Source organism: Cebus imitator, unplaced genomic scaffold (assembly GCF_001604975.1).
Source record: "Cebus imitator isolate Cc_AM_T3 unplaced genomic scaffold, Cebus_imitator-1.0 Scaffold49, whole genome shotgun sequence".
Classification (NCBI taxonomy): Eukaryota; Metazoa; Chordata; class Mammalia; order Primates; family Cebidae; genus Cebus; species Cebus imitator.
In genome coordinates this window covers 6856201-6868627 of record NW_016107364.1, presented here as the reverse complement: position 1 = coordinate 6868627, position 12427 = coordinate 6856201, and the positions used below count along the sequence as shown (strand labels likewise).

Genomic DNA, 12427 nt, shown 5'->3' with positions numbered 1-12427 from the left:
AAAAAAAAAAAAAAAAAAAAAAAAAAAAACCAAACAAACAAACAAAAAAAAACCAATAATTGAGTTCCACATCCTGGAATCTTGTGTATCCAAGTGAATGATTTGTTAATTTCACAACTCTAAAACAGTAAGGACCGGAACAACTGAGAGGAAAATTGATTGCTTTAAAAATGGAAATTAGATTTTACTAATTTGTAAATAAACATATTACAAACGACATGCAAGTATTTAGGGCACTACTGTCTCTCAAAATAGAACTAAATATTGCTTTCTAAACTTTTAATAACATAAAAGAGTCAAAAGTTGAAATCAGTAAGTATAATGTGTAATCAATCATTAGTCAATATTGGATTAATGCCCAATCATTAATCAATTGGGCATAATGGCATGAAAGCTATGGCTTAGAAATGCAATTGAATATGTGATTTTAAACCACACAGGGAGTGAATGATTCCCAAATGCCCATCCTTCTTGGCTTTGCTATCATATTGTGTTTACCACACATCCACACGCTCTGTTGTTCTGCAAGGAGAAAAGGAAAATTTTAGTCTGCTGGAGAACACTGGAAAAATTACTTCAAAAACATGCATAAATATACTAAAATGTATCTAAAGGAGAAACATTTGCTGAAAGGAACAAAATGTTTTAACCTTGGGACCAGTCGGGGTTTTGTAACAGCCCATAGGAAAGCCGGTTGTGTATGAATTGATTGGATGAATTTGGCTAATGGTGACAGTTATGCAAAATGGGCTTTTTCTTATTATTTACATATTTTAGAAACTGGTATTCCCAATGTATCTGTCCCCAGTTCCTCGCCACTAATGTACTTTTGGTCAAACAAGCTTACAAGGAAAAATATCACAGCAAGTTCAGCTTTGTTCAGAATGGTCAGTCTTAAAGACCTCCTTTTAAATCCATCTTTAAGCACTGCATTCTAACCAGAAAACTATACTTTTAGCCACTAGATATGATGTATGCTATATCTGAAATATTTTAACAAAATGTGATCAAATATGTGGGCCCACTGTTTCTCCTGTCTGTTCAAAGTAAAATACACTCTAGTCATCAGACAGCCTTTATACCAGTCAGATCAAATTGTAAATATGTTGGGGTGACGTAAGAAAAATCATGACTGACTAGTTACAAGCCATCTTCTAAATACTTTTGGTGAAACACTATCGCTCTTTATGAAGGAAAATGAGTCCCATGTACTCTTCAGTGCGTCCTGGTCTTATTCAAGGTGACGCTCTTCCTCATCATCCTCATCCTTTGCTTGTTGCCTCTGCATGTGGCTATCAAGAATCTGGGTCAAAGATATCACGGGCTTAGCAGTGCCCTTGAACTTCCGCTCCAGAACAAACACACCTGCGGGAGATATTCTAATACAGATTTAAAAGCAGTTCCTCTCTCTTGACTTCTGGGGCTAATCCAACTGTTTTTGTTTTGTGGAGTCTAGGTGATCAAACCTCACCCTACTGGGGACGTGACCACTCCATTTTGAGATTATCTTTGTTTTGCTAATCCATAATCATTGCAAATCAGCAACAGGAATCAGCAATAGAACCAGTAAAATGTGAAGAGAGTACCAAAGTACAATATTTACTTGGAGTCAGTGGGGACCTTTTAACGGGACATAGCTTTGTGGGCGGACGTGGAGGATCAGAGCTGGGAGACAGCTGTTGTGTTCTAGTCCCACATCCACAGGGGGCTGTAGGGTCTTAGTGAAGTTCTTTCTCTCCTTTTTGCTGTTGTGTTGTCTGTGGCCACTTGAGTTTAAATGAAGTCATAAGGCTGGGCATGCTGACTCACGCCTGCAATCCCAACAATGTGGGAGGCCATGGCAGGTGTATCATTTGAGCTCAGGAGTTTGAGACCAGCCTGGGCGACATGGTGAAACCTCATCTCTACAAAAAATACAAAAATTAGCCAGGCGTGGTGGTATATAATTGTGGCCCCAGATACGTGGGAGGCTGAGGTAGGAGGGTCACTTGAGTCAGGGAGGTCAAGGCTGCAGTGAGCCAAAATCATGTCACTCTAGCCTGGGCAACAGAGTGAGACCCTGATTCAAAATAAATTAATTAATTAATCATAATTCATGTAAAAATACTCTGAAAATCACACATGTCCTCAAATGATTTTTTTAAATAACATAAATGAACAATCAATATTAAAAATATTATACATTAAAACATCAAGATTAAATTGATTAATTAGTGAAAATAGCCAAAAACTTAAAAACATCAAACCTTTGTATTCACAAGGAACAGTCATTCTCATGCAAATAAGTGTAAACCAGTACAAGTTTTCACGTGTATCAAATCACATTATGATGCAGTGACTTCAATTCTAGGCATTTGTTGTAAGAAAATAATAAAAATATTCACAATAATGAGTTGAATTTTTTGTACTCATATTTGTAATAGTGAAAACTTGAAAAATCTAAATGTTGCTTTTTAAAATTTTAACAGGGAGTTGATTAAATAAATTATAGTACAGCTCAATAAGATTTAAAAATCCTCACTATGTAATGAAATAAGAAAATATGCATTATCTACTGTCAGGTAAGAAAGCAAGGTACAAAAAGTATGTTGAACATGATCTCTAGTTTGTAGAAACATGGAAAAAAGATCTTAGCACTAAAATATTAGCAGTGATTTTTCTCTAGATGAAAATAATAGTTTTTAACTTCATGTTTATTTTACGTATCACTTTTTTCATAAGAATTAAATTTATGTAAAAAGCACAAATTCTCTCCAAGAGACATTTTACTTTTTGGTATATTTTAAGCTTATAATTCAATAATTAGCTCAATAATGTCCACTATCTTCAGATAAATTATAATAAAATAAATAATAAATTTTCCCTTGGAAAGAAAATAGAAAACTTTATTTGCATGTACAGGTTTCTGAACATTTGGAAGTAGGTTAGACATGCTTTAAGGGTAACAGCTTTTCAAAGACTCAACTATAAAAATGTCGAATCAGAAACCTTAGAAATTTTAATCACCTTTTTGTGTACACTGCCTTAAAAAGTTTGTTTCGCTTACATAAACCATTGTCTATCGTTATTTCACAGGTCTTATCTCCTTTAAAAACTGACCACACATCCAGCAACATCCTCTCCCAACACGCATTCTGAGGAATACCACAAACTTTAAAAAATTCCACATTTGAAGCAAAAAAAAAAAAAATGCATTATTGATTATTAACTCCAAGCCTCAAACTACAAATATGAGTGCAATTCAGGTGACGACCACCAAGCCCAACCAGACTGCTGGGCTGAGAAGCCACTTGTCCTCTACCCGGCCTCCCTGCCAGCCCCCACAGGCTGGGACAGGTGGCCGACTCTCTCCAGGTGCCTAGGGCTATTTTGTCCCCACACCACAGAAGATGAAGATCTGTTCCCTGGGGCCGAGGGAGGACTGAGGAGGTCCAGAGAGGACCTACTGCCATGTGTGGCGTTCATTTGCTGGGACACACATAACTAGATGAAGTGAAGGGTGGACACCTTTACCCAGACACCAATGAAATGAAGAAAGGGGAAACATGCATAGTCAATCTCGGATTGTAGGTATCTGATTCCTTCCCTGGATTATTCAATCCATTTGCATCCTTACAAATTGACTTTCTGCATTACTAAGTATACCTGTACTCGAAGTTGCTACAGAATCATAAAAACATTTCTCAGTTTATTTTTTCAAATCAAGCTGACGATAGGGCGGTGACATTTTAGCATCCCCAAGGGCTGCGGTGGGAGGTGATGTGCAGCTCTGGCTCCTCAGCCGTGTCCCACGTCCCCCAGCACCATCCTGGAGCCTTGCCTCTATCTCCCCACCCCACAGGAACCGCCCTGCCTCTGGGTGACAGCAGAGACCCTCACCTGCGGCAGCTGGATCAGCAGGCCTGTAAGGAGGCATTCAGAGTGTGCTTCTGCGGCAAAAGCTTTAGGGGCTCAGAGCCCGAGTGGAGTCCTTTAGTCATTCATAAGCCACGTGGCCTTGGGTCCAACCCTCAAACCTGCTGTGCTTGCTCCTCACCTGTAAACTAAGTGTGAGAGTAACAGAACCTACCGCACACAGATGTGAAGAAGCAATGAGTTCGTGGGTGTGAAGCACTTAGAATAGTCCTGGGCACGGGGGAAGCACTGGACAAATATTAGTCGGGGCGGTCACGTTCATTAGTGCTGTCAGTGGTGTGACTGAGATAACCTCGTCTCCTACGCATTGGTTGGGAAATTACGGTCAGTGACAACTTGGCAACACAGGTGATGAGTTAGGAAGAAAAAAGTGCAAAGGAAAACCCCAATTCTATGTCCATCCCCCAAAGATCAGAGCTCAAGTTGCAAGTGCCTTTAAAATGACTCATTGCTTAGCTACACACTGCGACTATGTCCGGCGACCCCCTTCTGGGCAGCGCTCACCTCCCTTTGGACCACTTCACCTGCTGCTGCTAACATTTTTGCTATAAGGGTGAAATCACATAATCATATGTTTGCGGGTTTGTGCTAAAATAAACATAACTTCAAAGGATTATTATGCAAAGCCCCCACACCACTGCCGTAAGCCTAATTGTTATTCTTCTCTGTCACCCCTTGAGCCCAAAGTACATAATCACCCAGTAATTGAACTGAAATGTCTAAATGGCTGAGGCTCCTAAAGGACATAGCTATTTACCAATGAAAAAAGTCAGAAAAATTTAGCAAACCTCCCTGGCACTCTGCTGCGTTAGTACAAAAGACTGTGTAAATATGACCCACCTGGACCTGCTCCTCCTCCTCAAATCATTAATGGAAACAGAACAATCCTCGCTGTCACGGGGCAATGTGAGAGAAATAATTAAAATATCACAATTGCTTAGCTGCTTCTGAACAGAGCGCTATACGCTCTAACCTTTCTCAAGATATAATTTTATGAAAATTTAAGCCAAAGGCAGAAAAGTAAATTTTCCTGGTCGTCTCATTAAGGGCTTCTGGGCCTGCGAGGAAGAGGCCAGGGGTCCTTGGTGTCAATGCTTCCCTCAATACAGACCTGGGCTTTCAGGGATGGGGGTCACCCTAGAGGTCGGGTGTTTACATGGCAGGGATCCTGGCATTCTCAGTAGAGGCCTCCATGCCCTCATCTGCAGAAGCCTTGTTTCAAACACTGAATACAAGAGCAGCCAGCTTTCTTTAAAAAATTGTAGATTTTTAAAAGCTCAGGTTTGCCTCTTCAGAGCAACACAGAATGGATTCCCGGGTCCTTGGGGTCTTCGATGGTGGAGTAAGCCCTACCCCTCTCCTCCCATCATTAAATCTCTGGATAGACGCACAGGTTAATTATACATATTTTTCAATTCTGCAAAGGATTCTCTGAAGGAAGCATCTCAGCCCACCTAAGTACAAAACAGCCAACGCTCAATGGCTAAACTTGGCAATCCTTGGCACCCAGTGGAGTTAAAAATTTTAATTATCATTTTTTAAAACGCAATACTTATCATTTGAATGAAACCTGTCAGCACACAAATCATGAAATAATGATTCTGAATAGAATTTTTGTTGGTTGATTGCATAAGCAATACCTCTTGTTGCTGAAATAACATCTCAAAGGCAAAATAATGACGACATGACAATCCATGTAAATCAAGAACTGCATGTGGGTTTATTTTACATCTGAGAAAACAGTGGATTTAATTGTGTGAGCCAAAATGTACTGTACAATATTAATGATAGGACATCAAAATGTATAATTAATAGTGCATTGCTTGCTTTGTTTTTATGTACTTATTTTTGTCTGACAGTCCCTCTGAGTACATGCATCTGGAGAGATGCAGTGCCAGTAAAAGTCCTCGATTTAAATCAAGCTGCAGGAACTAAATTTTATTCAAAAATTGTGGTTTTACATTATATACACAGAAATTTAATATAAAATGACAATATAAAAAGTTAAAAGAGAAAGCATACAGCCAGAAGGTACAAAGAAAGTTGAAGAGATTAAAATGGTACGATATGTAACATACAGGAGTTTTTAAGCTGATGCTGGCAATTTACAAGGAAAGGACTCCAACGTTTGCCCCGTTTTTTTTTTTTGTTTGTTTTTTTCATTTACCAATGCAGCACGCTATAGAAAGGTCAGCTTGTACCAAAGCTTACATTTGTAAATAACTATAAACCGTAATATTTTACAGGAAAAAAGAAATGGCATTTTTACACATTTTTAAATAATAGCTTGCATACTTTTTTTTGCCAAAAGTGGCATTTTTCAGCATCCAGAGGGTTTGGGCATAGTGGCAAGTGGGTGTCTGTTCTTTTTTGTTTTAAACATGTAGACTTGTGGCTTCCGAACCCATGAGTCCTAGACAGCTTCCTATCTTCCCACAGCTGCATGCATCTTTCCCTCACAAACCAGTTCTGCATATAAAAGCTCATTTTTTAATTATTAAATAAGTTTTGCGTCTGACACAGCTTTTGATCTGAATGAAATGCCTTTAAGCCTTTTTTTTTCCTTTTTCTTTTTTTTTTTTTTTTCAAGTGAAAGGCACAGAAATGCAATTACAGTCCTCAAAGGGTTAAATTTGACACTACCAGGTTCTATGACCTTTATTGTCATGGCAACTTTGTCATTTTAGGATGTCTCTTTATCATTGTTATTTGTGTCTTTCTTTACTGCTAAATAATGTCTCCGAGTAATGTGCCCCACTAGTTCCTACAAAAGATAGCTTCACATCAAGAACAGATGTTGAAAATAAAGGTCAGACTTTGACTCACGGAAAAAGAAAAATAACATGCACAGATCAGACAAAGAGCATATAAATATAACTACAAAATCTGTGTAAGAAAAACCAAGGTCCAGACAGGCAGTCCAGCAACAAAGGAAAGACTGATTTTAGAGGCTCAGGCCAGGCCTAGTGCAGCTCGACGTTTAGTGCAATGTTCCGCGGTCACTTGCATACCTGGACGCTACTGCTTCTCCAGCTCAGTCACATAGATCAGGTGGTCCTCGGGGGACTTGCCGTGCGTCTTACTGAGGTGCAGTTTGACTGCGTGCTTGCTCGCAAAAGTCCGGTTGCAGAGCTTACATTGGAATGTGGAGCCCAGGTCTTCCTCGGCGGCGCCCAGCGGGCCCAGAGTTTTGTTGGAGAGGACTTTCGAAACATTCTGCTGTTCTTGAATTTGATTGAGTGGCAGCTTGGAGAGATCCTTCAGGCTGAAGCCCAAGTGCGTCTCCAAATGACTGATGTATGTAGAAGCAGTTCTGAACTGAGAGGCACAATCGTTGCAAAAGAAAACAGGATGCCCTGTGTCCAGGTTCTTTAGGAATTTCGTCCCCCCTGTCCTCCTCAACTGGTACTTCACATTGGCCAGCCAGTGGCTGATGGTGGTCATGGAGAGGCCGGTAAACTTAGAGATGTGCACCCTCTCCTGCGGGCCCAGGTCCGACATGATGTACTTGCCCTCCGCGGTCTCCCGCAAGCTCGAGGCGAACTGGGCCTGCAGGATGAGCAGGTGCTGCGGGTTCCAGTTGGACTGCCGGCCCTTCCGCTTGTGGACCGGCGACAGCTCGTCCAGCGCCTCCTCAAAGCTGCTGCCGTCCGCATCGGACTTCTCCGAAACCGTGGAGGGCGTGGAGGACTTGGGCGTCAGGCGGCCCGTGAGGTTTTTCACCATGTCGGAGATGTCCATGAGCGCACTCTCCCGCAGAGGTGATGCCACTGAATCAGCCACGCTGGACACCAGCGGCTTGCTCTTGGACTTGGTCAGGTCAATGGGCTGGTCGCTGTTTTCATAGTAGTAGCGGTCGATGGCGTCAGCCTGCTTCGCGGGGGTGGTGGGGTACACCGGCTTGTCCAGCATGCTGTTGCTGATCTTGTACAGCATTGCCAGCGGGTCCAGCGAGGGGCTCACGGGCTTTGACACCTTGCCCAGATGGGTGTTCATGATGGACTGCAAAGCGCTCAGCGGGTTGATGAAGGAAGGCTCTGGCGAGTGGTCCGTGATGATCCCCAGGTTGCTGCAGCCGTTGGTGACCTTTGCCTTGAGAGGCTCTGTGCCGTTTGGGGTGTGAACGTCCAGAGGCCCCTCCTTTTTGGCCCTCCCGGACTCGGCCTCAGGGCCCTTCTTCTGTTGTTTGCCGCTGACTTCCTCCGTTTTAGGGAAATCTTTATTCTCTTTTGCCACGGGGGACCCAGCCTTGGCCGGGGAGCTCTTCTCCTTCTCGGGGGGTCTCTCTTCCCTCTTGATGCTGACCTTGCCCGTGACCTTCTCCACCAGCTCCTCCATGGCAGACACGTTGCTCTTGTGCGGTGGGGGCGTGAGGCTCCCTGGGGAGTGCAGGAGGGCATTGTGCTCAGCGGAGGGCAGCGACTTCACGCCGCCGGCGTAGGATGGCTGCACCTGCACGCTCTGCACAGCCGCAGGTAGTGGCTTCACAGTGCCTGGCAGCTGGTAGGCCGCATGGATGCTGGGGTAGCCACCCCATGAGGGTGCGCCATTCTGGGCTTTGCTAATGGCTGTGGAGACGGTATTCTCGAGGGACTTGAGAATGTCCACCCCTCCCTTGGGGCTGTCGTCCAGGTCCTCCTCGCGCAGGTATGGGTACAGGGTGCTGGGCTCAAACTTCTCCGAGCTGTCCTCGCTCTCCTCCTTGATCTTCTCCGTGTCGCCGGCCACTGGCACCTTCTCCTTCTCCGGCTCCTTCTTTTCCTCAGAAGCTGTGGACCCCGCGGGAGAGTCAGGCTGCTTTTTGATGCCGGAGGCTGGCAGCCGCGTGTGGGTGGTGGGTGGCAGGGGAATGGACTGGATCTTCTCTTCCACCACGGGGTCCAGCACCAGCTGCTTTCCCTTCTTGGAGGCCGAGGTGGTCACTTTAAGGAAGTGACCGGTGACCATCATGTGGGCGGTGAGCTGCTGCAGGGTGTCGTGGGAGCTGCCGCACTCCATGCACTTGAGGATCTGCGCCTTGCGGGCCTCGAACTGCCAGGTGTAGCTGGCGCCATTCTGGTAGCCGTAGCGGTTATTGGGGGTGACATACGGGTTCGCCGCTTTCTGATCCTTGGCCGACTCACTCAGGGCCACCTCTGTGGCCATTCCTGCCACCTCGGGGGAGCAGGGGGGCGCCAGGTCCTGCAGCGCCCGCTTTTTGGTGGAGGGGACCAGTTTGGTGATGGCTGGTACTGGCTCCTTCAGAGGCACTTTCTGGTAATGCTTGGTTTTGATCATGTGGACGCTGAGGTCCTGCAAGGACTCAAACGAGTGCCCACAGTACATGCACTTCAGCACCTTCTGGGCGTCCTCCTTCCCCTCCATCTCCATTAGGGAGCGCTTCCTGGGCTTGGACCACCGCTTGGTCTTCTCGGAGTCCTTGTCCCTGTTGTCATCGCGGTAGTGGCCCGTCTCGTTCATGTGCACCGTCAGCTCCACCAGCGTGTCGTACGCGGCGCTGCAGTCTTTGCACCGGAACTTGCTGGCGCCAGTGAAGACAGAGCCATAGAGCTTGTTGTTCTGGCGGTAAAGCTGCACAGTGCTGAACAGGCTGGGCTCGGGGAGCAGCCCGTATGAGGACGTCTGCTGCAGCGTCTTGGCCAGGGCGGCCTGGTGCCAGTCGTACCCCGAGCTGCTGCTGGTACTGGTGGTACTGCTGTGGCTGGTGCTGGAGCTACAGCTGGTGCTGGGCGTGCTCGTGGTGGGGCCGGTGGTGCTGGCAGGGCAGGCGGGGGTCGTGGGGGCGGGGGCGGAGCTCTCCTTCTGGCTGGCATCGTTGGTGCTGGTGGTGGAACCCGACTTCTTTAAATCCAGAGCTAAGCTGGACCAGCAGGACTCAGAGAACAAGTTTGCATACACAGCTTTGATCTGTGCCAGGCTGTCCTGGGGGTACGAGACGCTGTCGGGACACTGCGGATCCTCCTTCTCTTCTCGAGAGGAAGAGCCTTTGAAATGGGCCAGCTGGTCACTGCTCTCACTGAAGGGCGACCCGTAGCCGGCGTCCTGGTTAGTGGCAGAGCTGACCGGGGAGTTCTGGTAGCTCTGGGCCTCTTTGATCTCCGTCTCTTCATTGCACACATACTCACTTTCCTGAATGTCCAAAGACAGCCCGTCATCCTCCACATGCTCTTCATCTATTTCTGCTGCCTTCAATTCTTCCTCAGGAACATAAGCTGGGAGAGAAAAATGAAACCCAGTTAGAAGTAAATCAACTTCAAGGACGCGGCCTCCCCAGCAGTTAGATGATCTTTAAAAAAATCTTTTTCAGCCGAGCTCCCAAGACACAAGGCTACCCCAACTTTATACATCTACCCTTTTGCAGGAGGTAAGTTTCAAAAGCTGCTGGCCCCTCCTGAGTGACTGTGTCTTTAGCAAAGGAGCCTGAACCGGAGGGTGATGTCCTGGCTCTTCCCAAAGATGTCAGTTTGACCCTTGCAGCCTGGTGGGAAGGGTGGGGACGTGGGACTCCAGCCACCTCCTGCCAAGTACCCCTCCTATAGGCTGTTCTCTCCATAAGTGACACATGAATCCCCCCATGACTTCCACGTGGCAAATATTTTTAAACAGGCAGGATCCGGCGATCAGTTTTTAGAGCAGGATACTCAGAGGCAGTATTATATAGTTTCCATAAATGAAAATAGTCCTCAATGGCAAGCAATAAAAACACTCTGGTCTTCACCAAAAACAAGAACACAACATAGCACTGCCAATCTCCTGCTTGGATGGAGCAAAGCATCAGCCACATGGGGCTGCCCGACAGATGGCAAAAGCCATGTTGTTCACCATGGCCCACAGCAGCCTTATTTACTGCAGCCTAAAGCTGGAAAGCACCAAAGTGTCCACTGCTGGCTGGAGGGATGAACCCGTGTGGTCCATCCACACTGTGGACTGTGATGTCGCTCTGCACTGGAAAGGGGGTTCCATGCCCTGCAACGCGATGCCCCTGGGGCGCAGAGTGTGCAGTGAGGGGAACCCTCACAAAAGGACACGCACTGCACGGCGTGCGTGGGGGCCCGAGAGTCACCACAGTCACAGAGAAAGAAAGCAGAATGGCAGTGGGCGCCGGGAAAGGGAGGGAATGGGAGCTGTTGTTTGGTGGGGACGGAGTTTTGGTCTGGGAAGACAAGAGCGTTCTGGAGATGGAGGGTGCTGATGGCTGCACGATATGAACGCTCCTAATGCCACGCAACTGTGGGCGTACGATGGTCACTTACACATTATAAATATTTGTTCACAGTAAAAACTGTTTAATTATAAAAGGCCAACGGTCCACACTCCATCCGCCTACTGCAAGCCCACCACTACGCAGCAGAGCGATGTCATGGGCTGAAGGCGGCGCTTCCCAGAGGGGCCCACAGGATACAGCAGCAGTCCCACAGGAGGGGCTGAAGGCCACAGATGCCGAGACACCTGCAGGACACTTCAGATCCTTTACTCTGCGACACACCTGCCTAATTCCCAAGGGGAGATGACTGCATGTGACACTGCCTACACTTCGTTGACCAAGGTCCTTTACTTATTTTTCCCTTTTTGAGGGAACAACTAGCTGGGCCGGAGTTCCTTCAACAACTTGGGATATTTGGGGTTAAGATATTTTGCAGAAAGTCCCTATTAAAAAATGCATTGATCTGACCTGAGAGGGTTGTCTCAGGAAATATCATCATTCATTATCAATCATCACAGCCGGGGCCTAAGGGAACACGGCAAAGAGCACACACGTTTCCAGGGAGGACTGACAGGAGGGACAGGAAACATCTCGGCTGCCCAAAGGGAGGACACCAGGGGCTGAGGAGCTGTGTGAGAGCCTCAGCACCTGCAAATGCAGGCCTTCAGATTCTAGTGGGAGCCAGCACTCAGGCACATGCACAATCACATGTGTACACATGAGCACACGCACACACACACACACACACACACACAATGAGAGACTGAATCGGCCACGTGGAGCGTCTCTTCTATCTCAGGTCCTCCCAAGTGCTTGCACACACTGCCCTTTTCTGCACATGGCTGCAGCCCCACCTCCAGCGAGAGCGGAAGGCAATCTGCGCACCTGTGTTCATGTGTTTCACGGCAGTATATGAAATCCAGGAATCACAGTCCTGTTCATACTGTGCTGTAAGTGTGGAAAATACCCAATCATGGAAGACCCCTGGCCTCAACTATAGGTATCAACATCTGGGGAATGCTGTAGATGACTCTGACCCTCCTGTGAAATATAACACTCATAAAATTAAGAGAGAGTTGCCAAGTTCAGGAGATTGTCGTTTGCTGGTAGTTATTAAAGGTTTAGGATGGCCCTGTTCTGAGGGTTCACCGTTGGGGCCCAGGCACGCCACTTTAAGAACCACTGGTAAGCCGGGCGCGGTGGCTCAAGCCTGTAATCCCAGCACTTTGGGAGGCCGAGGCGGGTGGATCACGAGGTCAAGAGATCGAGACCATCCTGGTCAACATGGTGAAACCCCGTCTCTACTAA

General features: G+C 46.6%; 1 protein-coding gene across 1 annotated transcript in view; it reads right to left on the bottom strand.

Moving 5' to 3' along the window:
* Positions 1-5612: 5612 nt before the first annotated feature.
* Positions 5613-12427, bottom strand: part of TSHZ1 (teashirt zinc finger homeobox 1) — a 79434-nt gene continuing 72619 nt past the window's right edge. Inside the window, exon 2 of the mRNA XM_017527553.2 lies at positions 5613-10127. Within this exon, the coding sequence (XP_017383042.1) occupies positions 6934-10127 (3194 nt within the window). The 3' untranslated portion in view covers positions 5613-6933. The remainder of the gene's footprint in view (positions 10128-12427) is intronic.